Source organism: Diachasma alloeum, unplaced genomic scaffold, assembly GCF_001412515.2.
Source record: "Diachasma alloeum isolate Michigan unplaced genomic scaffold, Dall2.0 Dall_scaffold_00301, whole genome shotgun sequence".
NCBI classification, from domain to species: Eukaryota; Metazoa; Arthropoda; class Insecta; order Hymenoptera; family Braconidae; genus Diachasma; species Diachasma alloeum.
This window is the reverse complement of record NW_021680440.1, coordinates 662,900-689,768: the sequence shown is the minus strand read 5'-3', so window position 1 is coordinate 689,768 and position 26,869 is coordinate 662,900. Positions and strand designations below refer to the sequence as shown.

The following is a 26,869-nucleotide window of genomic DNA, read 5'->3' as shown; positions in this document are numbered from 1 at the left end:
TATTAGGAATATCGATGTTTTGTGGTCCGATAATGGATTTTTATCGATTTTTCTGGGACGATTGTTCGGAGGAATCGATATTTCATCCCCGATATCGATATTTTTTCATTCCGCCAACTTCACACTCGCGAAAATTCCGGCTCGCTTGTATCGAAATATACTATTTCCCATAAGCTCTCATTTTGTCGACTCGAATTTTCCAAGTTGTTTGTTTAATTTTCTTGATTTGTTTAATTTTCTTGATGAAAAAAAAAGAAAAAAATAATGAAAAAAGCCTAGAAAATTTGACCCGAAGCAATTCTATAGAAAATGCCGCACCAGAATAAATTTTTTCAATTAAAAATCAAAATCAAATTTTTTTCGTACGTATCCCATTTTGCCCCCGCCCCCCAACAATCGATATTTTCATCTCGATGTCCTCAATATCGACATCCCGAAAACGATCCATCGCTACATCCCCTCCCCAACTAACGACTTTCCCTCATCGATTCAAAATATCGATACACCCTTCACCATCGACTAATCGAGCATTTCTCCCAGTAATGGCGGAAGCGCCGGTGCCACCGTACGACGTAGACGCGTTTTAAAAAAGTTATCGCCGAGTCACTGTCGACATTGACCCCCCGAGGCCCCCTAAATACCCCCAAATCCCCCGGAAATACCCCGCGATAACCCCCAGTTGCCCGCAATAACCCCTCGACCCTCGGTACGAAATTAAATCCTGGATAAACTCGTTTGAATACGGCGCCACTGTCGGCTGCGTATAAAGTGTGGTCTCGAAAAAAAAATCGCGCTGCTGAAAAACTCTCGCAAGGGGTAAAGGGGAGGAATCGAAAATTCTGGGGATAAAAAAGTTAAATCGAAATCGCCTTTTGCAGTGTTGCCCTCGTCCTCTCGTTGCCGAGACATTTTTTAAAATCGTCATTGAGGGATGACGGCGCGTCCCGGGGGGCGAGGGGGTGGCTGAGGTGATCGTGGGGGTGTGTGGGTTGTTACCCCGGTGTACAATGTGATTGATCCCGTGGAACAGGTGCATCGTCGATTGGAATGTCTGCAGACAGTGCTTCAGTCGTTCACTCGTGTGTAACGATTACCAATGAGTGCAATTGCAGTTATAAAAATGTATCGTGATGATTTATTCTGACTGATCGAGCCAATTGATTGAGGTTGGGATGATTCGATGGGGGAACATGTGGGCGTGAGGTGTTGAGTCCAGTGATACCCGCGGAGGAATTAATTCATCGGGTTTGTGGGCTTTTTTTTATTGACATGACGGAGGGGTGAGCGCTCGGGGCACTCTTTTTTCGGGGTTCGTTGGGGGTTTTTCTCTTTTGAGGGGCGAGGGGAGTGAGACGTGTTGTTATGAGTGTTTATAACGCATCGGCGGGGAACACGGGCAATGCCGCGGCGAACAACGCCGTCGGGACGCCTGAGGGTGCCGACGACTGGATGGAATTCTGCGACAGACACGCCCGCGCATCCGCCTCCGATTTTGCCAAGGCTTTCTGCACTTATGTCAGTCTCAATTTGCCGGAGAGCGCGAGGGCCACTTTATCGCACAGGGATTTTTTGAGGAAGTTCATTGACACTTTCTGCGAACACTTCGAGAGCGAGTATCTCCGGCGAAGTGCCAGGTGGGTTTTCTTTTTTTTTGGGGTGGATTGTTGGGGCGGGGAGAGGGGGAGGGAAAATTTTTTGGGGAGAGGGTTGCAGTATTGAAAAAAAAACTGAAATTTCGGGCGCAATTGACTAGTAATTTTAAGGGCAGTGAGGCTGAATGCGATTTAGGGGGAAAAAATTGAGATAGAGATTTGTCTTAGGCGAATCTAGGGGATACAAATGTTTTTAAGTAATGGACAAACTCTTTCGCACTCGAAAAACATTTGCGCACTTAAATATCCCCTAAACTGAATTTTTCGCTGACGAATATTCTGCTGGTTTCAAATTTTTTAAAATTTTTCTTACGCAATTTAATTGACAAATTTGATGATTGAAAATTGGAATCTACAGTGTGGTCTGTACCAAATTGTAAAAGATACTTGGATATTCTTAAAGTAGTATGGATAAACTCCAGTCGCGCCATTGAGTGCAGCGAGAAAAAACAGATTGAAAAAGCCAAAAAAATTTGTCGTTGAGCGTTTTTCCCGTGCATTAAATTCTTACTTCATGGAGATTTTATCTGAGTGGCAAAAAAGGGTTTTTCCCCCGTCGGCAAAACCTTCTAACTTCGTTGCAATGAGCAGACAGTGGGATTTTGCGTATGCAATGCGTAAAATAAATTAATGTGTTCACGCCAAATGGAAAAAATAAATTTCCAGATCTCCGTCATTCCACGACACTCGTCACCCAGTGACCAACTCAACTAGTCATAACAATCGAGTCCCCATTCGTGCCTCGTCTCACGAAGAGTTCAGTGATTATTCCGAGCACGAGGGTGACATAGTCTCCCCGAAACCAGCGCACAAGCCCTTCTTCCGTCGGCTCTCCTTCAAGGGTCTGAAGAAGGGAAAAGGCTTTTTTCACAAGCAGCAGAGCGATGAGGTCGAGCTGTCGCACAGCGATCACAGGTAGGAGTGACAAAGAGCCGAGGGACTGGTCACTTTAGAAATCACTGGGCCACTCGATTGGAAAAAAAGGAAGAAATCATGAAGAAGTCAGATGATTTGAGAAATAATTAGAAATCATCGATGAATGTGAAACCCTCATTTTTTATTCGAGCTTCTAGTTGATTCTGATGACTTCTTGAAATTAATTAAGGATTTCTCAATTTCAAGAAGAAAATTGAGAAATCCTTGATTAATTTAATTAATTTAATTGAGTTCAAGAAATCATCAAAATCTACTGGAGATCATGGAAATCGCGGAAAATCAAGAGAAATCATGACTTCCAATTTTTATTGAGAAATCACAGAATCATTCAAGAAATCACAGGAAATTATTCCATTCTGGAAATCACTGAGCCAACCGATTGAGAAGTGACCAGCCCCCCGATTTATTGTAATCATATAGTCGCATAGAAACACATATTAAGCTATGATTGAATTCACTTCAAGCGCAATATCCAGAGATATCTGCGGAATTCTGATTTTCGAAAAATACGAAATTTTGGAAAAATTTGACAAATCAAAATAACGATTATTGCTGTCGCTTTCATCTTCGAACTCGGTCAAAAGGACATTCCAACGAATTTTCCAAGCCGTCATTCAATGAATTTAGAACATTTTTTTAGTTATCGTGTTACAACTGAATTTGAAAAAATTCGAAAATTAAAAAAATTAATCAATGAATTAAATTTTAATTAATGGCGATGGATAGGGCTTAGCAGTACCTGCCATACATACATACGAACGTACGGACACCGTCTAAAAAATGCATCTTCGGACTTTTGGGATCATAATGGGTCATAACACAAAAAATAGAAAACTTAAATGTGAACGATTACAATGCTTCCCTTCGGAAACAAAATTACTGACTAGTCAGTATCACGAGGTATGCGTGAAGTCAGGAGTGCATGGCAAAAATTACCGTGATTTTGCATCCCTAATGACAGGCGAGACAAGCACTCCAAGTCCAAGCTCTCGAAAATTGTGGTCGAGTGCAGGAAGGAGGGAGTCGTCAACTCCCTTATGGGAGAGAACCCCGATGGTACACAGAAATGGGAGAAGTCGAGATTGGCTCTGATCAAGGCCATTGGCGGCTACATGCTGGAGTTTTACTCACCACCGAAGGCTGTCAAGCCTCGGGACGGGGTTTTCTGCTCAGCGATCACTGAGGCCAGGGAGACAACGGCCCTGGAGATGCCGGATCATGAGAATACGTTTGTCCTGAAGACACAGACCGCTGAGTTCGTCATTGAGGCGCATGACTCGGCGGACATGAGGTCGTGGCTGGCGACCATCAGGTAAACTTTGGTGTAATTACAGTTTTGTTTTCATTTCTATTGGAGTGAAATTTCTCTTGTATTGAAGATCCAAAAAATTAATTGTTTATTGTTAAAATGTTGACAGTACTTGAATTATTAAAATGTTGAAGGTGCGGGGCCTCCAATTTTTGAGCTACAGATATTTTTTTGTTTTCAAAATTTTCGAAAAAATACGTACAATAATAATTACGAATTAGGTTTTTGAAATTCGATTCCTGCACAGTCAATTCCGTTTTGTTTAATATAAAAATTTGCACCATTCGTGTCAAATAGACAGAAAAATTATCGTTAAAATATTTAAAATAACATTTTTCGCACTATTTTACATGAATTTAAAAAAATAAATAAACCTGTGGCGCGCGCTTATCTGTTCGTTGTGAAAAATGAAAAAATCGAATTTATTACACTTCATATACTCACAGATGTTTTATAAATATTTATAATGACTTAAAGAGAATGAAGAGTGAAACATCAATGAATAATTTTTAACCTTCGATTAATTTTTTTTTTCCTTTTCAAAATTTTCTTCGAGAATTTAACTAAGGAATGAGTCGAATTGTTACATTTTACCTCTTCGCTACTGAATTCATTTCGTGTCATTTTATGGGCTTCCGACTCGTAATGTATTGGAGAGAATGCGGAAGCAGACAGACGGACTGGCCAAAAATTCCAATGACTGTAATAAAATGGAAGATGCCTTCTCAAAGTAGCAGGAAGACCTTTTACGTAGAAAATTTAATGAACTGTAAAGAGGTCTCCTGAAATTTACGATTATATGATTACACCATGGACAAATATTTTATATTTTTTTGGAAGCAATTCCGAGTTATTATTTTTGCCTTCAGCTTCACATTTTTCCTTAATTAAGGGATTGACAATGATTCTATATTTTTTACATGCAGAATCGTGTCAATTATTCCATTGCAATTATGTAGTTATATTGCCGAGATGATAAAAAAATAACGAAGGGGTTTTCAGTGTTGTAGTAGCGTTAGTAGATGGATTATTTCGGGCTATTTTACATAAATGACACAAATTTTTATATTAAAAAACCCAAATTAGCTGTGTAGCAGTCGATTTTCAAAAAACTAATTTGTTATTATTATTGTGCACATTTTTTCAAAAATTTTGAAGAAAAAAAAAACTCGGTAGCTCAAAAATTGAAGGTCCTGGACTATTTTTAACATTTTAAGCGTCTGCGGAGTAAACGGGCAATAAAAATTAATTTTTTTGCACTAATTACTCGTTTTTAAAACTTAAAAACACGAAAATAAAAGGGGGAAAAATTAGTGTTAGCAGGAGGAGAAGAAATGTCAGGGAAATTCTGTTGGGGAAAAATTGTCAGGGATAATGAGACGGGCCACCGAAAAATTGTACTTCACGATGAAAAAAAATTATTCCGTTTTATCAACCGTTCAATGAATTATTATCACTTGAAAAGAGTCGAGTGGCCACTTTGCCCCACTCTCCCCTGAGCATTAAAGCTTTGCTTTTAAATAATGAGCTGGCAGTAAAACTCATCAGTGATTAAATTTATAATTGGTTAATGGTTACAATAAATTATTCATCAGGTATTGCATGAGAAACGCACATTTGAACTCCATGAGTACCAATACCAATGACACTACTGATGGAGTTGGCCACGGAGCCGCTGGAGGCAGCGATGGGGACAGATTGAGAGCCAACTCGGCCAGCAAATCCTCGAGATCTGCTCACGATCACGGGAATGAACTGGGAAATCCTCCAGAGTTGCCTCCGAGACTCAGAACAAAGAGTAACAGCAATTTGGAATTGTGCTCTTCTCAACAAGAAATTGAGCAATGTAAGTTTATTAATTATCACGATTCATTTATCACTTTTCTTCACATTTTTTGCACCCATATAATCAGTATTTAAACACAATATTTAAACTGATGATTACTCCAATAATTAAAATTTAAGAGTGATATTAACGAATTGGCTACTCGACAATGTAACGGTAATTATAATTTATGGATATGGCTATCCCCGATATAAATCAAACAATTGTCTAGCGAATTCGCTAGGTTCTACTATTAAATTTTTCATACATGATTCGAAAGACGTCGTCATCATTCCCCTGATTCTCTCAGCGCAAATGTTCCCATAAAAATATCTGCATTATCATGAGTATCTAAAGTACATGAAGATATTAATTTTCCCTCAGAACTGATTTTTTATTTCCACCGAAAAGATCGCATCAAAACTGGTTTCTAAGGTTGTTATGCTGGGATAGATGCACCTAAAAAATTACTCGCACTCTCGAAAAGTGTTTATTTACAGACATCTGACGTTTATATGTGGAGAGTCTGATTATCTGAGGCGAGATGTTAGCAGTAAATGTTTGCTCAAGAGGTAAAAGTCGTAAGGTGCCTCCAGATATCTCAATATTTCGTTTGATAAATGTATTTCGAGAGGAGTTTCCTTGATATTTCATTGCGAATGTGTCTGAAATTGACAGGTTTATGGTAATGCAAATTGAAACATCGGTTTTGGTTTTTTTAGTGCCCAATGAAGGAGAACTGGACCTTGCTGTGAGCCTGAGAGAGTATCCCTGGTTCCATGGAACATTACCACGATCGGACGCTGCACAACTCGTGCTTCACAGTGCCACCAATGGCCATGGGGTGTTTTTGGTTCGACAGAGCGAAACTAGAAAGGGGGAGTTTGTTCTTACCTTCAATTTCCAAGGGAGAGCAAAGGTATTTCTTATCTAGTGTTAACAATAGGGAACTTGCATGAAACTCAATTCTTTCTAATTTCCCTATTCACACATTCTTCGTGACATATGGATAGCTAAAGGGCGATAATTATGGAGAAATATTGCCTAGATGTTTCTGGTTTGAGTTTTTAGCCGATGCTATTGAGATATTTTCTATAGAATTTGTGTTTTATTTTATTTTCTTCATGAAAAGAAAAGAAAAATAGAATTCTTTCCATAATTGTGGGGTATTATGGCGTATGAAAAAATTTAATAGGAAGATCTAGACAATCCATTGGATTTTTACTCAAATTAGGTTTCATCAACCATTATTGAATATTTATTTGGAGTCAAATCCCGAGCACTTCAATTTTTTTCATTACATATACGTGTTTTTAATCTTTAAAAAATTTGGATTTCTATTGAACTTTCTAGTTCTTGGACGATTCTCTTGAAATGTTCAATAGAAAATATTCTATTGAAAAACTCAATATAATTCGATTTTTCTATTTTTCATACGTAATTGAAAATACGTCGTCGTCATTCACGACTCCATTCCCACAATAATTTCTCAATCAAAATTCTTTCCAGCACCTTCGAATGACACTGAACGATCAGGGCCACTGTCGCGTCCAACACCTGTGTTTCCCAGCCATTCTGGACATGCTGGACCACTTCCGCCAGAATGCAATACCTCTGGAGTCCGGTGGAACAGCTGATGTGATGCTAACTGAATTCGTCTTGGCCACACACCTGACGAGACCACCAGTGCACCCAGTGGCAGCGACAAATGCCCAGCCAGCTCAGGAGAGGAGACCAGCAGCTGCCCCAGAGCCAAGAGAAGTAAGAGTCAGCAGCGGAAGTCTCACACCTCTCGAGTGAGCGCGAGTTGCCGACTCCCACAGTCTCAAGTCTGATTTTTCTACAGACAGTGAGTAGATTAAAAAAAACGCCTAAAGCGACGCCCCAGAGTCAATTACATGGACCAGTTGATTAAATATTGAGAGATTCGACCGTGGGTGGAAGGGGCTCGCTTTCACACAAATGTTTTAATGAAATCAGTAAACGTATTCGTCTTCAAGCGATGCAAATTAATCCTGGAGTCACGGATTTTTGGAGAAATAAAGACTGATCTAATTGTCAGGGGTGCGACGTTTCGCTAAATATATTTTAGCTTCATCAGGCTCTTGACTCAATCAATGTTTAGTCACGAATTAGTTAGGATTCTCGTGCGGAAAATTGTCATTTGTCCACGCGTATTATCTTTCGAACGGGAATCTGAAATGCGCATTTTATAGAAAACTATTTTATAGAAAAAAAAACATAAAATTCGATCTTTCTATGCCTTACCCGTTTGATATATTTTCTGTAAAATTCCCTCGACAACAATTCGTCAAGTTTTTTCACTCAATTTTTGTCTCCTCTCATGAAAAAAATTGAACAAAAATCCTAGGAAAATTCAGGTCCACAAATTTCGATACAAAATATCTCAATACAATAAGTTCTATAAAAAAATTAGTTCCATTAATTTCCTAGCAAATGCACCAATTTTTTCAATGAAATTTTTGTTGTCCATGTGTATCTCGTGAATGAATTTTAATTCCAGCTGTTTCTTTATGTTCATTTAAGGTGCAGACATACGGTGGATCAATAAGGACTCGAATGGAGTCGCTAGAGAGACTGGAGCAGCAGAATGCTGATCAACAGGCATCTACAAGTGGTAGAGCAGTACAAAATACATACAGTTTTCTCTGACGGTGGATACAGAGAAGATTAACATCTGGCTATCGTCTGGTCAGTCATCCTGAATAAAAGATATATATTTTTTAAATACCTATTTATATGCTTCAATACGCCTCAAGGAAAATTAACATTCTATCGACTCATTCCATCGAGAAGGAAAATAACACAAAACGTAATTTTTATTAGGCTCAACTTATCGCTGTATACGAATTTTCCACGTAATCTGTACATAGTTTCGATTGGTTTACTTTTTTTCGTCTTTTGGTTGAAGATCTGCCTGTTACCTTGCACTAGGCTGTAATCTATTGAAAAGCCTCGGCTCAAACCGCATAATTGTAAAGATGATATTTTTCGCCTAGAGAAGAGAATGGAAGTCTTGGGGGGATCCAAGGAGTTTGCCTCATAGTCCTCCATGGATTATCTTTCGAAAGTCTCGATTGTTTTTCCATCTTCATAATATAAATTATATCACAATTTCCACGGGATTTTACAGCACGTAGGTGCCCCTAAAAATTATGATTGCGCAATAAAAAGAAGTAGATGATAAACTGAACATTTTCAATGAGCATTTTTAATAAAGATTAGGAAATAAGTCCAACAGAGAGAAAATGGTAAATTATTAATTTACAATTTCCTCCCGATTGGGTTTATTTTCCAATATTATTCAAAAACGCTCTTTGAAAATGTTCAGTTTTTTTCAACGTTTTTTTTTATTCTACAATCAAAATTTTTGGAGACTCCAGGGCTCTGTAAAACGAAATGGCAATTGAAGAACATTTCGGATTAAGCGTCAAATTCAATAAATCATAAAATCGATTAAGATCGAAATTTATGAGTTCTTTAACGTGAAATACGCTTAGTGGAACGTGAAAGACACTTCACAAAATATCGATATGTCCATTGGATTTCGTCACACTTGGATCTTCTCAAATGATTATGCACAAATCATACAATACATAAACAAATATATATATTTTTCATCAGTAAACGAGAATATTTAAGAGGAAATTCTGTCGATTTGAAATTTAACGTAAAATCAAATATCGATAATTGTAAATATTAATTGTCAAATTTAAATGTTTATTTCGTTAGATTTTTCGGTAGCATTCAATGCAGAATTTATGAAATTCTTTGATTATCCCAGATAGATTTTTTTAAATATTTTTTTTCTTTTTTCGTTGTTGAAAGCGCAGAAATATTGCTCCGAAAAGACTGCCTGTTATTGATTTGTACAAATGCCATATATGAATATGTTAATTATGTTTTGTTTTTCTTCAATAATCATGTGGTATTATCTTAATTACCTGAGAAGAACATTAAAATCGGTGGTAAAGTGGCGGATGCCTCTAGCAATTTTCAGTCCGAGAATTTCGCGATTATCTTATAAACCGTGCAGTTTAGAGAAAAATGTCACAAAATCTTTTTTAAAGATGATTGAATTCTTTGGAGAAAAGGTCTTATGGCATTTTCTCCTAAACCCATTATTTTTGCAATTATCCTCATTTTAATTTGGGCAAAATTTGTCTTCTACCACTTCACTACTGAAATAATAATTAAAACTAATCGTAATTAATTGTAATTAGTATCGCAGAGTCCAAGAATTTACACAGAATGTACACCTCTCCCATTGCCTCAAGGATAAATCAACAATGAGACTGTTAGTGTCACAATAAAATGTCAAAACGAGTGAAGAATGCAAGTAAAATATGAAATATTGAAACTAATAATTTGCCAATATTTTCGAGTATTTTCACGATAAATGCCAATCAACGCTAGTTAACGTAACAAGGGCCAATGAGTAAGTTTTATCGAAGTACTTAATTTAAAGAGAAAAACATTGGGCTTAGTATTAGGTTTTAATTGTTGTGAAATTGTAAAAAATTGGATGAGTCCAGAATGGATTGAGGATTTAGTCTGTGCTCACTTCCAAATTTAGTAGATCTAGGGGAATTTCAAGGGACATTTTCTCTTAAAACTTCTCATTCTCGAAATATTTACACAATCAACAAACATTAAATATTCAGATGAAAAATAATTGAATTGTTGATTGTTTGATAATTTTCTTAATGAGGGATTTCAGTTGGAATTGTCAAGAAAATTTTATAATTTACAAAAAAACGAGATGAAAATTTGTCCCATTTTATCAGAATTCTACTTTGCTCATTTTTTTTAAATCGTCTATTTTTGTTTTAAATTTGTTTTCAATGTACGTGAATGTTTAAAGATAATCATGACCTTGTGGCTAATTTTCGTACTAAATTTTTTAATAAAAAATGCGATGGATATGAACAATCAAGAATTAAATTGAGTTACTCATTTGTGCAAATGAAATTCGCATCAGTCGCATATGTGGAAAAAGATACCAATTTATAATCTCAATCATTGAATCTGTAAAACTGATACTCATCGAGCTTGTGCTCTAGAAATTAATTGACTGAAATAATAACTGTATATTTGTAATCTATCGGTTTTAATTAAGATAATTGCCGAAGTATGTACTTGTGTAAATATTATATATTTCTTTAACGAGCGATATGAATTAAGTATAGAAATCAATAATGTGGAGGCAACTTTCTTATTAGCAATGTAGGATTATTCGAATTGTGGGACAATTCAGGAAGATTGAGAGTGATCTATCATTTTGCTTTTGTGTAGTCGTTCAAAAATTCTATCCAAACAGTTTTCGACTTGTAAATGCTTCTGAGTGATTGGTGAAGTAGAACTCAATGGAGAATGCGGATTTTTTAGGGGGGATTATGAAACTATTTTAATGAAATTAAATTATCGTTAATTCCGAGATTTATGGAAGAAAAATGTCAAGAGATTTTATTTTAATTAAATTCATCACCGAGATTGACAAATTTTCTTTGTCAATCTTCGCGTAATTATCTTGATAATGAGAGTTTTTATGAGGAAATGTCATGAGAAAATGTCTCTTTTTTATAAAAAAAAATGGAGTCCATGCAAAAAAATGCCTTCTGACATTTTCCTGTACAAGTTATTGTTCAGATAATTGAATTTCATCAATAAGATCGTTATTTCGGTAATGATAACTACGCAAAATGTAAAGATACCTCTTCCCCTCTGAATAATTCGACAATCAACATGAAATGACTAGACGTACGAAAAAATTTAGTGGGACATTTGCTAGAAAATTTGGTTGGATTTCTATAGAATTTCTATGAGTTTACAATTCGTACAACTCGTTCTATTGAAATATTCCCTACGGAAATTCCTCGCTATAAATTTTCCGAATTTTTCGTTCCTTTTTAAAATGTTTGAAAGTTCGTTTCAAATCGACTTAATTCTTACCTGAGTTTTTGAGGACTATCTCCGAATCCAAGAGAGATAGGTAAATTTTCATAATAACCTTTTTTGTAGATCTTAATCTGCTCCACGAAAAAGGTTATGCCAAAAATTTTGCTATCTGCCTTAGATCCCGAGATATCCATTGGAAACTGACCAGTAGTCACCATCGACTTGACCCGTTTTAAATAGAAATCCTATAAAAATCCAGTAGAATTGTCTATCAAGTGCAGTGGATGTTTCTACGAAATTTTTTCGTGCATGCAAAATCGTCTGATTTTACATCCCTAAAAATCAAATTTTCGGCGAAAGAAATTCAAAAAACGATTAATCATTCTGCTTTTATATACTCGAATGTACTATCAAAAATTCAATCTAAAAAAATTCAAGATAATGCTTCAATCACCCATTGAAATGTGCGATAATGAATTAATAAGACATATCCATCCTCTCTCACCTCTATCTCTATGAATATCGAATCTCGTTGGTGATTATCGTTTGTCGAACTAATTCGTATCCACGAATTACGTGAATAAAGTTATTGTGAATGTCAACAAAGAGTGAAATATTCATTGTGTGTTGTTTTTGTGACAGTGGAATGAAGAGAATTGACCAGTGTAACCCGAGCTTTGTATCGTCGTTTGCAAGACAGAAGAGAAAAGGATTGTGAAAATACGAAAATTCCATCGTTATGTGTTCCATATGATGCTAATGCAAATTATATTGATAATGATGATAACATTAATTGAGATGAAATACATTTATGTACAGTAATTTCTAGTCTACATACGTTTGAGGACTCAATAGACGATTTTGGTGGATTTTGTGGGTTTTTTTTACTTCAGTCGTCAGTATCCAGCACTGGAGACAGCTGAAATGAAATTATTAGCGATTATTTTGTGATTATCGATGATTGAATTGGTAATTAAGTGGTGGGAGAAGATGAATTTCAAGGATTTTTCAATCAAAAACGTTTGAAATATTGAATATCGAAATAGAATTGCGTCATCTGCGTCATAAACGAAAAATTGGCCTCAAAACGACTGACTTTCAGTTAGTTTCAATTAATCATAAGACATCTGGGCAATATTTCTCGATATCTAGAAAATTGAGCTTCATGAAAGTTCCCTGTTGTAATGTTCACGTACGTAATATTCCACGTAACACGTGTGCCCCTCATCAGTCTTCACCATGTACTGGAAGCAAAGCAATCCCATGTCATTCGTCCTCAATGAAACTTTGTTTGCACAACCAAGAGCTCTCATCGCTGGTTTCATGTGGGTAAATCTGTAGTAAAAGCTAGCCTCCGTTTTACACTCGAAACTGTCGATCAGGTCACTGTCGTGGGGCAATTCTATCCTGCATTCACCGGCCAATCCGTCCGTTCCAATTTGGAAATATGGAGGCTTCGGAGACAGTAATAGCTAGAAGTAAAAATTAACAATATTTTTTTACACGTATGAAAAATTTAATAGGAAAACCTAGCGCTTTCTCTAGGACTTTATATTGAATTTCTATTGGAACTCTGAGAATTCTATTTGTTTTTTGCGTCAACTCTATTAAAAAATTATGCAACGTCCCCGCGTGTTTTTAAACAGACATTTCGTTACAGAAAAATATCCAGAGACGCAATGAATGACGCAAAAAATAAATATAATTTTTTTATAGAACTTCAAGAGAATGTTATAGAGTTCCAACAGAAATTCAATAGGATTTCTTCGAGAAAGTTCTAGATTTTTCCATTGCATTGTGAATTTTCTTTTTTCTCCCATTTTCAATAAAGCATAATGACCTCAATAAATTCACAAGTGGGATCCAATTCACTCCAGATATCCCTCAGCAATTCCGTCTGCAGGATAACTTTATTCAGGACTTTCTCCGGTGGAATTTGAAAGTCGAGAAGTTCCTCGATTTCCTGAGTTTTCAACGAACAATCTGTGATTATTCCATCCTCCTCAATGAGCACTGTCACCGGATGTCCATCGCCTCTGTAATAAATTTGTAGAGCCACTGACGTTCCTGCTGCTGAAATCTGGCTCCAGAACATCCCCAGGCACTCGACAAGAACCGTCAAATTTATTTTGAATATCATGTCTTCTTTCAGGTCGTACTCTTGGAAAACGTTCGTGGGGATGTAGGCGTTTGCCTGAATGCATTTTGAGTCCTCTACTGTGATTTTTAAACCGTTTTCAGATGCGAAACACAATGCGTTCTAGAATTGCATTAAAAGTTGAATTTTATTACTTTTGGGAAAACGGTTGGTAAAACGGTCCAAGCCGATTTTGGCTACTGGCCGTTTTTAATGAATATCTCGAAATCTGAGGGAGATGGCAAAATTTTGTAGAGAACTTTTTTGTAGCCCTCAATTCGCTCTACAAAAAAGGTCATTACGAAAATTTCGTTATCTCCCTTGGATTCGAAGATATTCCTCAAAAACTCAGATGTGTATAGTTTGAATGTAATTCACCTCTCGAAAATTGACAGATCTCAGTAGTTGCACGACAGTCCTGAGATTTCCTAACTTAGCAACGAATTGGAATTCTTCATTCTGTGAGTTCATCTTGATCGTAGGAAACTTGATGGAGGAGTAGATTTCTAAAATGCGTGGGTGTTATATTTTTCTCGATAATTGTCTCTGGAGTCAGATTCGTAAGCCAGACGGCTAGGAGGTGCTTGCAAGTCACGGCTGAATGATCTCCAAGAACGTGGAATCTGAAATGAACGAGATTATGAAACAGTTTTGTAGAAATTGGCAGAAAGAATTCTAGAGACCTTGATAGGGGCAATTTCATGGGCTCTGCGAAAAATCTAGTGACAATATGCACGAAAAAAGTTGACAGAAAAACTTGGACGCAATGGTAGAAAATTTTACGGAAGGTCTATTGAATGTTCTATTAGCAAATGTGCAAATAAAAAAAATATTAAATAAAATAAAAGTAAATATTTATAGAGAAGATCAGTTAACTTTCTAAACACTTTTTCATTTTTTTTTCATTTGATTCTTTTAGTGAGAAAATAAAATTGAGTGAAAAAAAAATTGGAAAACTTACGTCAGGAGTTTCTACAGGGAAAATATTTTAATAGAAAAATTTGTATAGACATATCAAACTCTACTGATTTTTTCTATGAAATAATTTCTATTGGACATTCTCTATAAAGAAAAAATGCGCAGTAGAGCTGCAAAATTGTTCAATAAATTTTTGCATCACTTATTCTCCTTTAAAAATATAAATTACTTGAAAGCAGGGCAGGGGCAGTAGTTGACGTCAGGAAAAATCGTGTAGCTCTCCCCAGAGAGACCTTGAACCTGGATTAATGAACGAGCTGCATAAATATCCTTCCAAACCCCAGTCTTCTGGGGATCGAATGCAGTGACTCTTGTGAATTTCCCCAATTCGTGGAGCTCAATTGCTCTTTCAAACACCGGACCGAAGACACTGGAGAGTTTCAACAATGTTGAATCTGAAACTAATTAAATTTTCCCGTTGGAAAAACAACGAATGAATGAGAGAATTTTCAAGTCCGAGTGGAAAAAACTCAGAAAATTGATGCCCCAGAATTCTTATAGAAGAAATCTCAAGAGAAAAATTCCAACAGAAATTCGAAATCTATTGACGTTTTTTTTTTGAAAATCCAATAGACTCAGCGCAAAAACAAATAGAATTTTTCAATAAAATTCCTGTAGAATTTTCTAGCGAATTCGTAAGGTATTCTATTGAATTGGTTTCATGCGTGTTATGATTGATCAGAATGTTCATCATAATTTGTCATTATTCTTCCAGAAATTTTCTAGTTGATCAAATTAATAAAGATTTCGTAGATGTAAAATTCTAAAAATAGCATCAAGCAAATGAAGATTCTCTGTTGAATCAAACAGTACATTTTTTCTCCCTCCGAAATTCCACAGCTGACTCCTCCAGCACGTGTTGACAAACGTCAACGATCTCGAGATCAACTTTCCTCGCCGTATCTCTCGCCCCGGCAGTTGCGCCCACGGAACACATCCCCCACACTCGAAACTCGCCCCCAAAACTCCCCAACTAAGTCAATCAATTAAACAAAAGGATTTCCCCAACAATATCAACCGTTTCAACTCTCCATGGCTCAGTTCCGCGCGTAAACAGTCTCAAATGGCCCTATAAAGGCAGTCCTCATGCACTCGAGACACTCAGCGACCCAAAACGGGAGGGGAGAAGAATGAAAACTTCAGTTCAGCCTCAAACATGGCGCCACACAAAGATCGAAGAACGTAAAATGGATCGTGCAACAATTCTCTTCTGCTAATAATAATCGAAAGCATTTTGGTAAGACACTACTGGCCATTGCTACATCTGCCACACTACCGAGTCACGAACACTCGACCAAACTCACCAATAATCGTAGAATTCCCTCAAACGAGACCCCGAAAATACGATATTATTTTAACCTTCAATTCTGTTTAGTTGCAAAACGTGACAACTCACCCCCAAAAAGTCCATTTATCCCGAAAACGAGTGGTCCCCGAGAAAAATGTCAAGGAACCTTTTTCGCGGGAAATTAAATTCTCCACAAAAAACGTTCCGTGACGTTTCTCCCTAAAACCACTCGGTCCCGAGATAACTGCGTCACTAGAAACGTGTGAAATCGAATTTTTTATTATTTTCTGTTTCGCCACTTCAAAGATGCGTGAAATCGCAAAAAAATTGTATTGTATCACGTGGATCGAGATTTGCGATAATAGGGTGACTGCCCGCGTCATGAAAATAAACTCATTAATTAATTAATTGATTGATTGATTAATTAAGACAGCTCCTCGCGAATCCCTTTTCCCCCATTTTGATTTTTTCGTGAACGAGTTGAATAATGTTTTGATAGATCGCCAAGAATCGTGCCAGCATATTTGGCTATCTAGTAAATGCAAGAGTTCAGGTTGGGCGGAGGGGGGAATTGCATTTATAACGTTAGAATTCTCAGGGTGATGTGCGTAATTTGAAGAGTGGCAGGACAATTTTTTTTTCAACTCTGCGAAGAAGGATGAATACAGTGGACGAGAAGGAGGACGGGGAGATCTCGTTGGAGGACGTGAGCTCCTCGGACGAGGGAGAATCCAACTACATGGTCCCCTGGAGTCACTCCACGATGTCACCGACGAGGAGGAGCCACTCACTGCGAGGTAAAACATGACAGAAAACGAGTTGAATTATTTCTCTTATTCCTTTTGTACTCCTTGGACTTGTCCTTTTATTCTGGAGACTTTCGAAGGGGGAATTGGAGGCGAGAGGATTTTAGTGGGAGATTCACAATTTAGTTGATGAGGTTTTTTCTGGTCCAACATTTTTTTTTAGTTTTTCCTCAGTTCCCAGGTGGACATGTTCCCTGGTGAAACGAATTTTCTATTCATTTTATTATTTATTTACTTTGCGAATATCTTTTGAGGGAGAAGGTTCAATCATTAGATTTTTTTATCAATAACCGCAATTCTTATTGTAAAGACCAAGATTTTCTTAAAATTATGGGGGAATTGTGGTCACGAAAATTTTACAGTGGGAGATTTACAATTGAAATTTGATTGGAATCAGTTGTGGACTGGTCGAGGTGAGAGGCGATTTAAAAAATTTTTTTTTAAATCTGCAACATCTTCTAGTCGAACATTATATTTTAGTGTGTTTTCGACTTGAACAAATTGATAATGCATTTATTAATTATTTATTATTATTATTTTAATTATTGATTTATTATTTATTTATTTATTTTGCGAATATCTTTTGAGGGGGGAAGGTTTAACGATAAAGCCGCATCGAATTCAGTTCCGTATTGTTTATGCCGTGAAGAAAAATATTAAAAATAACTTGAAAAGAAAAATCGAGTCGCACTGTGTTGATAATTTTATCTATTTCATGGGCTAATATTATTTTACATGTCGCCCTGTATTTACATTTCCCACATAGCATCTTCACTAATATACTCTTAAAAGCGAATATCTTGTCTTGTGGTATTTTTTTTTACTACAGCCGTAAATTTTCCCTTTTATATTCTTCACATCTTCATATTCCCCACCAAAAAAATTCTTCCAAGTCCTTTTTCAACGGAATAAGTCATTTTTCGCGTCACCAGCTTTGCCAGTGGTGAGAATTTAAAATTTTCGTCACTAGCTGATGATCTAAAACCGCCACCGGGGGAACAATTTTTACGGACGTCATTCTAAAGTCCCCAGCAAGACCGGTAAATATCCGGAAATTCACCAAAGTCACCAAACCGACCCAACTGAGTCATTCCCAAACCCAGGGAACAATTTTTACGAATGCCATCTAAAAGTCCCCAGCAAGACCTGTAAATATCCGGAAATTTCCCTTTAAATTGTTAGCTGGGAAGCCATAAATTCAGCCCTCGCCTGGCCACTCCACAACCTCCCCCTCCTCCCCCCTTCGTCAGTCCTCCCTCCCTCCCCTCCCCCATCCAAACCACAATTCTAATCAAGTAGAAGTTGCTATTCCCCCCAAAGACGCAGGTTACGGCAAGGAGAATCGCCATTACCCACGCGAGTTAAATTCTCGCTACCTCCCAAATCCCGCATCAAAAGCGGACGGTCTCCTCCCAATCTCAAGTGACGATGAGCACGAGATCGTCGAGCTCCCCGACGCATCCCACCACCTCTGCATCCACCTCGGCAAGAAGAAACACAAGAAAAGGAAGAAGAAGAAATCCTCAGGAGGTGGTGGAATGCTGCTGGAGGATTTCGTGTCAGGGACAGCGCCCGATCCCCTGATGCTGAACGCCCCAGTGGCGCCCACCGAGATAACAGTCCACAGACGCCGAAGATCCCCAAGTCCCCGGGCGCCCCGCCGCCACTCGCCCGTACCCAGAGGGCGAGCGCTCTCTCGTTCACCCCCAGACACTCCCCCGAGGGTCTACCGTCTGGCGTTCAGAGGGGAGTCTCCCTCGCCCAGACAATACTACTCGCGCTCCCCCTCGCCCCGACGAAGATCCCCGAGGAGAATCCGCCTCCCTGGGCGCGATGACTCCCCGAGAAGATGCCGTCAACCCTCGAGATCGAGATCCCCCAGGAGCCTGTCACCCGCGTCGAGACCAAGATCCCCGAGGAAGTCCTGCTGTCATCACCCAGCAACAACCTACGCCGACCTCTACGCCTCCTCTCTCCTGAAGAAAGTTCGACTCCTCGAGGGTGTGGGGACGATCACCCCCGACCGAAAGCCCAAGGACCACTCCTCCCTGAAAGAAAAACTGAACAACATCCTGAAAACGAAGCCAGACACCAACGAGCCTGACCCGCAGCCGAAGGAGAGCGTGAGTTCGCAATCAGCCACCGAGGAAGAGGACGAGAACCTGGACGTCCTAAGGCGCTTGGCCCTGGAGACAAAGCAGCCGAAGCTGGAGACGCCTGAGCCCGATCACCTGAGCGACAACGACCCCGAGGACCTGGAGCTGCGGATGATAGCCCTGAAGTCAGCTGTGATAAAGAAGCACCAGAAACGAGTGAAGAACGGCCAGACCAAGAGGAGCAATCCGAGGGAGATGAGTCCCTTCGTCGACAGTTTCCTGAACGACCTGGAGCCCGGCGAGCCCTCGTCGTCGCCGGAGGGACCCCGAGGTCAGCAGGTGGAGGACATGGAGCTGGACACCGACGTGGAGAGAGAGAAGGAGAGCTACTCCCCGTACTCCCCAACAGACGAGATAGTCCGGAATTCCCCGGAGGTCCATCATTACCGAAAAGTGTCGTCAGACGTTAAACCGATGGTCTCCAAGAACGAGGAGGAGAAGGACTCGGGGGACGGCGTGAACATGGAGGCCCCCTACTCCCCGACAGACCCCACGAAGACCCCTTGGGTAGACAGATTCAAGAAGGAGAGAAGAAAAAACATCCTGAGGATGATCACGATAAACAGCGACAGCGAGAGCAGCGAGGCCGCTCCGTACTCTCCCTCAGACACTCCGCTGTACGACCCTGAGCTCCCCTACTGTCCCCCAGAGCTCCTGGGCCCCCAGAACGACGACAGCTGTGTCGTCCTCGATCTCTCGATGAAAGATCCACCAAAAAAGGACGAAAACTCCCAAAAAATCGAAGACTCTTCTGGAAGACCTGCAGTGCCTCCCCCAGAAGCCGTCGGAGATGGCCCAGAGGCACCTGATGATCCAACGCCTCACGCCCCCGCACCAGCTCCAGACGTTGCCTCGAAAGAGGGAAACGAACAGACGGATCCTGAGCCGTTGTCTCGTCAGTTGCTCCGTCTTGTGAAGCCCATCAGCCCCGAGAATTCCTCGAGAGCTGCTGAGGCCCCGGGCGAGCCCCTCTACCTCCGAGGTCTTCCCGAGGTCACCAAAGAGCCGAACAAAATTCCGATTCTGGTGAACAAATCCCTCGTGCCAGTGTCAATCCTGAAAACCAACAAGAACCTCCAGCAGCCACTGCCCCAGAAGAGGCTCGAAGTGGCGAGCGAGCCGGCCTTCAAGAGCGCTGAGATGCTGCCAGTTGACGTTGGAACGGACCCAGTGGCAACTCCTGTCTTCAAGCCGATCAAGCTTCAGCCGGTGGCGAAGAAGCCGACGGTTGTGGCGCCAGCAGCTGCCTTCAACAACGTTTCTATGGACGAGAGCAATGTTGAGGGGTCTGAGGGCACTATAAAAGTTGCTTCAGCCAAAGACGATGGCGAGAGGAAGATGGATGAGGAAAAAATCCCTGAAGTGGTCAAGAAGAAGGTGAATGATGGAAAAACCCCTGAAGTGGCCAAGAAGAAGAGGAAGAGGGGAAAGCCGAGGGCTGGGAGGAAGAGAAACAGAGGTGGTGAGGGGCGAAGGAAACGCCTGAGGGAGATGGCCAGGAATGCGGCTCTTTCTGCAGACTCTGAAGCCAATTCCAGTCTTCCTCATGACGAATCGAATGCAGCTGACGTTTCTAGAGCGTCTGAAAGCAGCTCGACGTCACAGCGAGGGGAATCGACCAGCAGCAGATCGAAATCCAGTGAAAGGGAGGAGAACGAGGCAAATTCCTCGGGTTCGAGGAGGGAAGCCAGTGCTGAGGAAAATAAAGGGGAACAGAGGGTTCAGGAGACTTCGGAAGAGGATGTCAATGATAGGAAACGGAGGAATAGTATTGAAGAGGATGAGGAGACACTGAGAGCCATTCTGCTAGCTTCGTTGGCCAAGCGACCAAAGTCCGGTGAGAGCAGGGGGTCCGATGAGGCTCAGAGGGGGCCCGAGGGGGCGGCAAAGGCGCAGAGAAGTTGTGAGGTCTCGGCGAAGGTTCAGGATGTTGTGAAGGTTGTTGAGAGAGGAAAGGACGACGATAAACTGGTTAATAAGACTGTGAAGGCTTCTGAAGTTGGGGGTAAATCGTTGAAACCGACGAGTGGGGATCCTCCGGTGAATGCTGTGGGTTCAAAACCTTTTGGTGGAGCCGGTAGCACGGCAGGGGCGGTTCAAAGGGCCTCAGGGAACGGTCTGCAGGCGCCTGGAGGCCTTCAGGCGAGTGTCATCGCTGCGGTTGAGGCCAAGAAGAGAGCGAATCCGACGGTTATCAGGGGACCACCGAAGAAAATCGTCAAGAAAGCTGCCATTCCTGTCAGCACGAAGGTTGTTAACAATGCTAAGAAGTTCCAGAATACCATGATGCAGAGGAAAATGATACTCCAGGCCCAGGGGAAGGGGACTACGAGTGCTGGTGGTGGAAGCGGTGGCTCGCAGAATATTAAATTGGTGAATGTTAAGGCGAATGAGACGCACAGGCCGGCGAGCCCGATGGTGAAGGCCTCGGGGAAGGTGCAGAGTCTGGTTATCAAGCTGGGGGAGGACTCTGATAGCGACTCGGGGGAGGAGGGGGGACAGTGGGCCCTGGGGAGAGGCGGGCAGAGGGATGTGCTGGCGATACCCACGACGGATTTCGAGAAGAGTGTCGACCAGTTTCTCAAGGAGCAGAGGAAGAAGCAGGAGACGATGGCTTTGGGCTCGGCTCCTGCTACGTCCACACCCACCAGTGCTGCCAAGGGGACCGGGGCTGCCAAGGGGAACGCTGGACTCAGTGGAACTCCTCTGGTGAGAATGATTACATTTTTTTGGAAAAGGGATTTTTGCGGTTTTTGGAGGGGACGGCGCGCTCGGGTGAAGGAATGGGATTGAATCGTTGCGTTTTTCTCATAATTCTAGCCATTAATTATAATCAATTTTGTTGGAAGAGAATGAAATGAAATTTCAGATTTTACGGAAAATTCATTAAAATTCCAGACTTTTAAGCAGCACAAGAACGAAAATTCCTCAATTTATCTGAAATTTCATTATTTTTTCCCCCTAAATCGCTTTTAGTGTCACTGTCCTGAAAATTCAAGAACATATTCACCGGAATTTTCTGGTTTATAATTTTATCTTTACAGCAATCTCAAAAATAACACCATTATTCCAATTAATAATTAATCCAATTACTCAAAGCTTCACATGACAAAATAAAAAGAGAGATAATAGACTGACCGATCACGTCAGAGATTGAGAGTCAAGAGAGCGACACATTTCGTCAATTTCTGAAATTACTCCAATATTTTGAGATCGATTGGCGCGGTATATTCGAATAAATTCACCTCATTACCTACTCAATAAACTTGTTTCAGGCGGTTCGACACCTTCCCCCATCCCAGCAAGAGGAGTACAAGCGCCTTAAGCAGAAAATCCTCGAGAAAGAGCGGCAACGAGCAACTCGACAAATAATAAACACTCCCCCAAGCCCCCTGTCCCCAGCAAGTCCCATCTCCAAGCCCAACAAGTCCCTCACCCCAAAGCTCCCCTCAGCCCTCTCAAAGCCCTCGAATCCCCCAGACCCCAAGGCTCCCACCAAGGCCCCAATAATTCCAAAGCCCCCAGGTCCAAAGTCAACGACAATGGACCAGAATTCCTCTCAAAAGTCCCCACAACCGATGCTCATTCCCACGAAAACAGGGGTGACCGATCAGTTTATCATCAACAGTTCGCCTGCATCATCTCAGCCAATGGCAAACCTCAGTATTCAGATACCAAACGATAATGTGACACCAGGGGGTCGAATAGTCTTCAATAAACCAGAGAATTTGGATGATAATTCGTCGAAAGTTCCCTCTGCACTCAGAATTCTCACGACTGATCAACTCAACTCCAAGTTCGTGCAGGTCCAGCTGAGGCAGGGGGGCAGAACAGTGACTCTGGGCGATGGGGGTCATGAGAAGTCCATTGGAGAGCTTTTGCAATGCAGTGATGTTGATGTTAATTGTGATTCCGTGGAGAACAATGAGAGTTCAGGGGGAAATAACAGAGGGAGTAGAGGATTGGGGGCAATTGCGAGTGGAACTGACACTTCAAACGTCGATCAGACGAGTCAGGAGACATTGGGGGGGGATTCTGGGTCTGTGACGGTGGACTCCGAAGCTTCGACTGTGATTTTGCCGCCGAGAGAGGGCGAAAGTTCGGATGGGGAGGTCTCCAGGGAGTCCGGGGACTCGACGGTCGTGCTCGATGATACTGTGGAGGAACGAACAGTGGGGGCTCAGAGGTCCCCTTGCAGGGCCAAGAGCAAGTCGCCGACTAAGGAACACACCGAGAAGATCAAGTCCGATGTCAAGGCGGTGCTGGAGGGCCTGGCGGCGTTGAGCGAGGAGCAGCAGAGGGAGAGGTTGAAGGAGATCGAGCAGAACTTGGTGACTAAGAGGTGGGAAAAATCGTTTTGATTGTTTTTTGGCGGGGTTGCCTAGTTCATTTCAACATCATTTAATACTTCATTAAATACTTCACATCGTTCTTTATCATTTTTGAATTAACATTTGAGGTGAAAATGTATCAATTGAGCTCTTAGGATCAATAATGTAATTTTTAGATTTTATTTCAAGAATTCAGAGATATTCTTTGAGGTCAAATTAATTTTTCAGACTGTTTCCTTCACTCGATAATGGGTTTAGAAAGATTTTCTGGGTGTTTTGAAAGTGGTTTTTGAGGTCAGATGTAAGCATGAACTAAACCATTATGTGCATTCAGGTACTCGGTGCTGGATGATTTGACTGAGATGTCAAGTACACTCAAGCAGTGGGATATAGAGCGTGAGCTTCAAACGAATCTGTTCGCCGAGTTGAGGAGACTCAGAGCTCAATTGGCAGTAGCTAAGGAGCGACTGCTGGAGCAGAGAGCCAAGATCGATAACATCGGGCCGAAAGTGACAAATGCACACAAAATGATCGTTGAGGGACGGACTGAGTGCCTCAAGCTCACTAAACTCTGCCAGGGCATTGGAACTAAAGTTGTTGGACAACAGTACAAGTAAATTATTTTTAATCGTCATATCCACGATTAAATTTATCCCTTTTACATCTGGATAAAAGACAGAATGCAGAATGAAACCTAACATTCTTGTTAATTAGGCAATTACCTTTATAGGGCCATTCAATGATTTGTCGAGAGAAATCTTCATCAAATGTGTGGGACAATCTGAAATATTTTTTATCAATGCAATTGTGTGATAAATTTTTTCCTGATAGAAAATGTCGAATGCAAACAATTTCCTGGATAGAATCAATGAAATTTGATCTTTCTGTACAATTCATTTTATTGGAATATTTTTTATGGAAATTTCTGGACGTAAATTTTTCGAATTTTTTCTCTATTTTTTTCTCATTAAAAAAACAAAACTTGAAAATTTATGGAAGAAAACTTGATATTTTGCTTCTACGACACGAATTCTCGAAATAATTCGTCAACTTTCAACAGAAAATGTCCAATAGAAATTATTTCATATAAAAAATCAATGGAATTTGATCTTTCTCTGAGTGATTATATTCAGATATTTCCCATAAACTATTCATCTTTTCTTTAAAAAAAATGTGAGAAAAAATTCGACTGCTCGAAGAAACTGTTACGAATTCTTTATTATGCAGAATCTCCTCAGCTGCGAGAAGTCACCGAAAAATAAACTTGAAAGAATAATTTCCATCTTTAGGGTGCCTGTGACCGGTGCACAACTGATGATGGAGAGGCTGAAGGAAGTAGCCTACCACACGAGACAGTTATCAAGGAAGAAAGTGCCATGTGAAAATAATAATAATAGTAATGAGACAGGAAGTGTTAGTGAAGGACAATTGAGTAAGGAGAGAACATTGAGTGGAGACTCTGAAGGTTCCTGGGATCAGAGCAGTGGGAGTGGTGATAACGTTAACAGTGGAGCAGAACAGAGTGATAATGCCACTGGAGTTGTCATTTCCAGATCAACCGAGGAGAGCCAGAGCGATGCACTGACCCAGAGTGGCCCTTTGCCTGGTGACAGTACACTGGAAATTTCTGGGGAGAATCCAGGGCTCTTGACCACTGTGGAGACGTCGTGTCCAGGTGGATCGATCGAGAGGCTGTCGCAATTGGCTAATTCGTACGAGTCTGTGCTGACGAATGTTAGGACGCCTAGGTGGGTGTTTCCATGTCTCCAATTCACTATTGTTTTTTTTTCTTTGGATGGAGTGAGGGGCACAGTTCTTTCTTCCCCTCAAATTTTGCTCGTAACAATTCTTCCTCGAAAACTCATGCTAGCAATTTTTCCCCTTTTATTTTCCTCTGGCTGAATTCTGATTAGATAAAATGTTTAAATTTGGTGAGATTGTAGCTCTTATGGTATTACAGGATGGCATTGTGGGCAGGTGAAATCGGACAAGGGGTTTAGAACATATTCAACTTTTTGTGAAAAACTGTTTTGTTCAATTATCAATTTAATTGACAAATTTGATGATTGAAAAAAATCAAAAAATTGAAGAAAAAAAATGTTTTAAAGTAAAAAAATCACTCGACATTTCTCACCGAATCCATCAGTTTCAGATCCATTTGAAATAGATTTTTCGTCTTGTCAATCCCTCATTCCATCCAACGATCAATTTTAATTTGCTGATAATTAGTCTGAGGGCATATTTCGTGTCTTTTTGTATAATCTCAATAGACACATCGATTGTAACCGTGAGCTCTGTCCCTTCGAGCTGACTGGTGTCTGCAAGGACGATGGCTGTCTCTACAATCACTTGGAGCCCAGAAACCAGCCTCAGACGATTCTCTAATAACCTAGGATTTTTTTACATACGTAAGGTGGTTCTAAAGTCTCATAAGGGCCCCTCCAACGTTAGATTCCACCCCCACCCCACTCGTCATCTCTAACAGCACAAATTCACATCTCAAGAGACTTTTTTTGAGGACAAAATTCCCAGACAAAAAATTCTCTCAACATTTTTCATTTTTTTTCCAACTTTAATAATCGAATCGTCATTTTCTGTTTTATCACTTCATCCACTGCCCAATGAACTCATTCAGGCAATTGATTTCACTCATCGAATCAATTTAAATGACCTCAACGAATTTTCAGGCTCAACAGATAAGAAGATAAATCCTCCACGAAGATAATAAATCATCAGCTGATATTTTTCGTTCCACTGATTAATTTTTATGGCGATTTCCACTCCACTGGATGGTAAGTTGTCTTCATAAAAAAAAAGAAAAAAAACTGGCTGGATTTATCTGCCACTGATTTTTACACCTAAAAATGGGCTGTGAACACTAGCAAAAGGGGATTAACACCCAAGAGATAATCCATCAGGCCATTGATTCCTACTTTTTAAGTTTTTTGTCGACACGACAAAAAAATATCGTCTCATTCCAAATATCCAATCTTACTGGTGACATTTATTTCTCACTTGTTTATTATTTTTTTTATGTATATTATATTGTGAAGACTTTAAAAAGGGTTGATGCGCAACTATTTCGCGTGTGAAGTACTGTAAATTGTCTCAGAGTGACTTAAGTAAGTGTGAACGAACGTGACAGCGGAGCACATTTTTCATATGAAGAGATTATTTAATTTTTTAAAGGCAGTTCAGAATGGAGATGATCTTTGAAGTACTTATTTCAGTTAACGAATTTGATTCTATTTATCGGTCGAATTTTGATTACTATTTTTTTCATTCGTTTTTTTAAGTTTAATTACCCAAATAACTATATACCTCATGGAAATTCAACTCCTGTACCTGTGTAATAAAATTATTAATATTTTTTCGTAGAGGCGCGTTGTTTATTTGGCGATGAAACCCTGTGATCTTTTTCAGGACAATGGGATTAACAACAGTTAGTCCTCAGGTGACCCTCATGATCCTCATTTGAAAAAAAAATTATTCTGGTCTCTCTGAATCCGTTTACTTAAGGAGAATGTGCGAA

The 26,869-nt window shown here is 40.1% G+C and overlaps 3 protein-coding genes across 11 annotated transcripts; 2 read left to right on the top strand and 1 right to left on the bottom strand.

Annotated features, from left to right (window-relative positions):
- Positions 1-556: 556 nt before the first annotated feature.
- Positions 557-8,976, top strand: LOC107039555 (SH2B adapter protein 1). Of its 2 annotated transcripts, none has more exons than XM_015259234.2 (7): positions 557-1,634; positions 2,319-2,567; positions 3,550-3,900; positions 5,493-5,743; positions 6,445-6,641; positions 7,232-7,483; positions 8,270-8,976. In XM_015259234.2, exons 1-7 carry the CDS (start codon positions 1,363-1,365, stop codon positions 8,393-8,395), a joined length of 1,698 nt encoding a protein of 565 aa, XP_015114720.1. In that variant the 5' UTR covers positions 557-1,362; the 3' UTR covers positions 8,396-8,976. The 2 variants fall into 2 exon arrangements, with proteins under 2 accessions (XP_015114720.1, XP_015114719.1); XM_015259233.2 differs by having other exon boundaries at positions 7,232-7,571.
- Positions 8,002-16,442, bottom strand: LOC107039556 (cell cycle checkpoint protein RAD1). Of its 4 annotated transcripts, XR_001460965.2 has the most exons (7): positions 15,570-15,856; positions 14,926-15,157; positions 14,157-14,401; positions 13,482-13,901; positions 12,838-13,113; positions 12,480-12,560; positions 8,002-8,444 (listed from the first exon to the last, which is right to left on the bottom strand). XR_001460965.2 is itself a non-coding variant. In XM_015259238.2 (6 exons), the coding sequence occupies exons 3-6, from the start codon at positions 14,247-14,249 to the stop codon at positions 12,531-12,533; spliced, it is 819 nt and encodes a 272-aa protein (XP_015114724.1). In that variant the 5' UTR covers positions 14,250-14,401; positions 14,926-15,157; positions 16,153-16,442; the 3' UTR covers positions 12,379-12,530. The 4 variants fall into 4 exon arrangements, 3 of the variants coding, with proteins under 3 accessions (XP_015114724.1, XP_015114722.1, XP_015114723.1); XM_015259238.2 differs by lacking the exons at positions 8,002-8,444; positions 15,570-15,856 and adding an exon at positions 16,153-16,442 and having other exon boundaries at positions 12,379-12,560; XM_015259236.2 differs by lacking the exon at positions 8,002-8,444 and having other exon boundaries at positions 12,379-12,560.
- LOC107039553 (serine/arginine repetitive matrix protein 2) lies at positions 15,910-26,714 on the top strand. Of its 5 annotated transcripts, none has more exons than XM_015259230.1 (7): positions 15,910-15,993; positions 16,664-16,841; positions 18,171-21,715; positions 22,282-23,348; positions 23,672-23,950; positions 24,627-25,085; positions 25,608-26,714. In XM_015259230.1, the coding sequence occupies exons 2-7, from the start codon at positions 16,703-16,705 to the stop codon at positions 25,720-25,722; spliced, it is 5,604 nt and encodes a 1,867-aa protein (XP_015114716.1). In that variant the 5' UTR covers positions 15,910-15,993; positions 16,664-16,702; the 3' UTR covers positions 25,723-26,714. The 5 variants fall into 5 exon arrangements, with proteins under 5 accessions (XP_015114716.1, XP_015114715.1, XP_015114718.1 ...); XM_015259229.1 differs by having other exon boundaries at positions 15,912-15,993; positions 16,643-16,841; XM_015259232.1 differs by having other exon boundaries at positions 15,920-15,993; positions 16,699-16,841.
- The last annotated feature ends 155 nt before the right edge of the window (positions 26,715-26,869 follow it).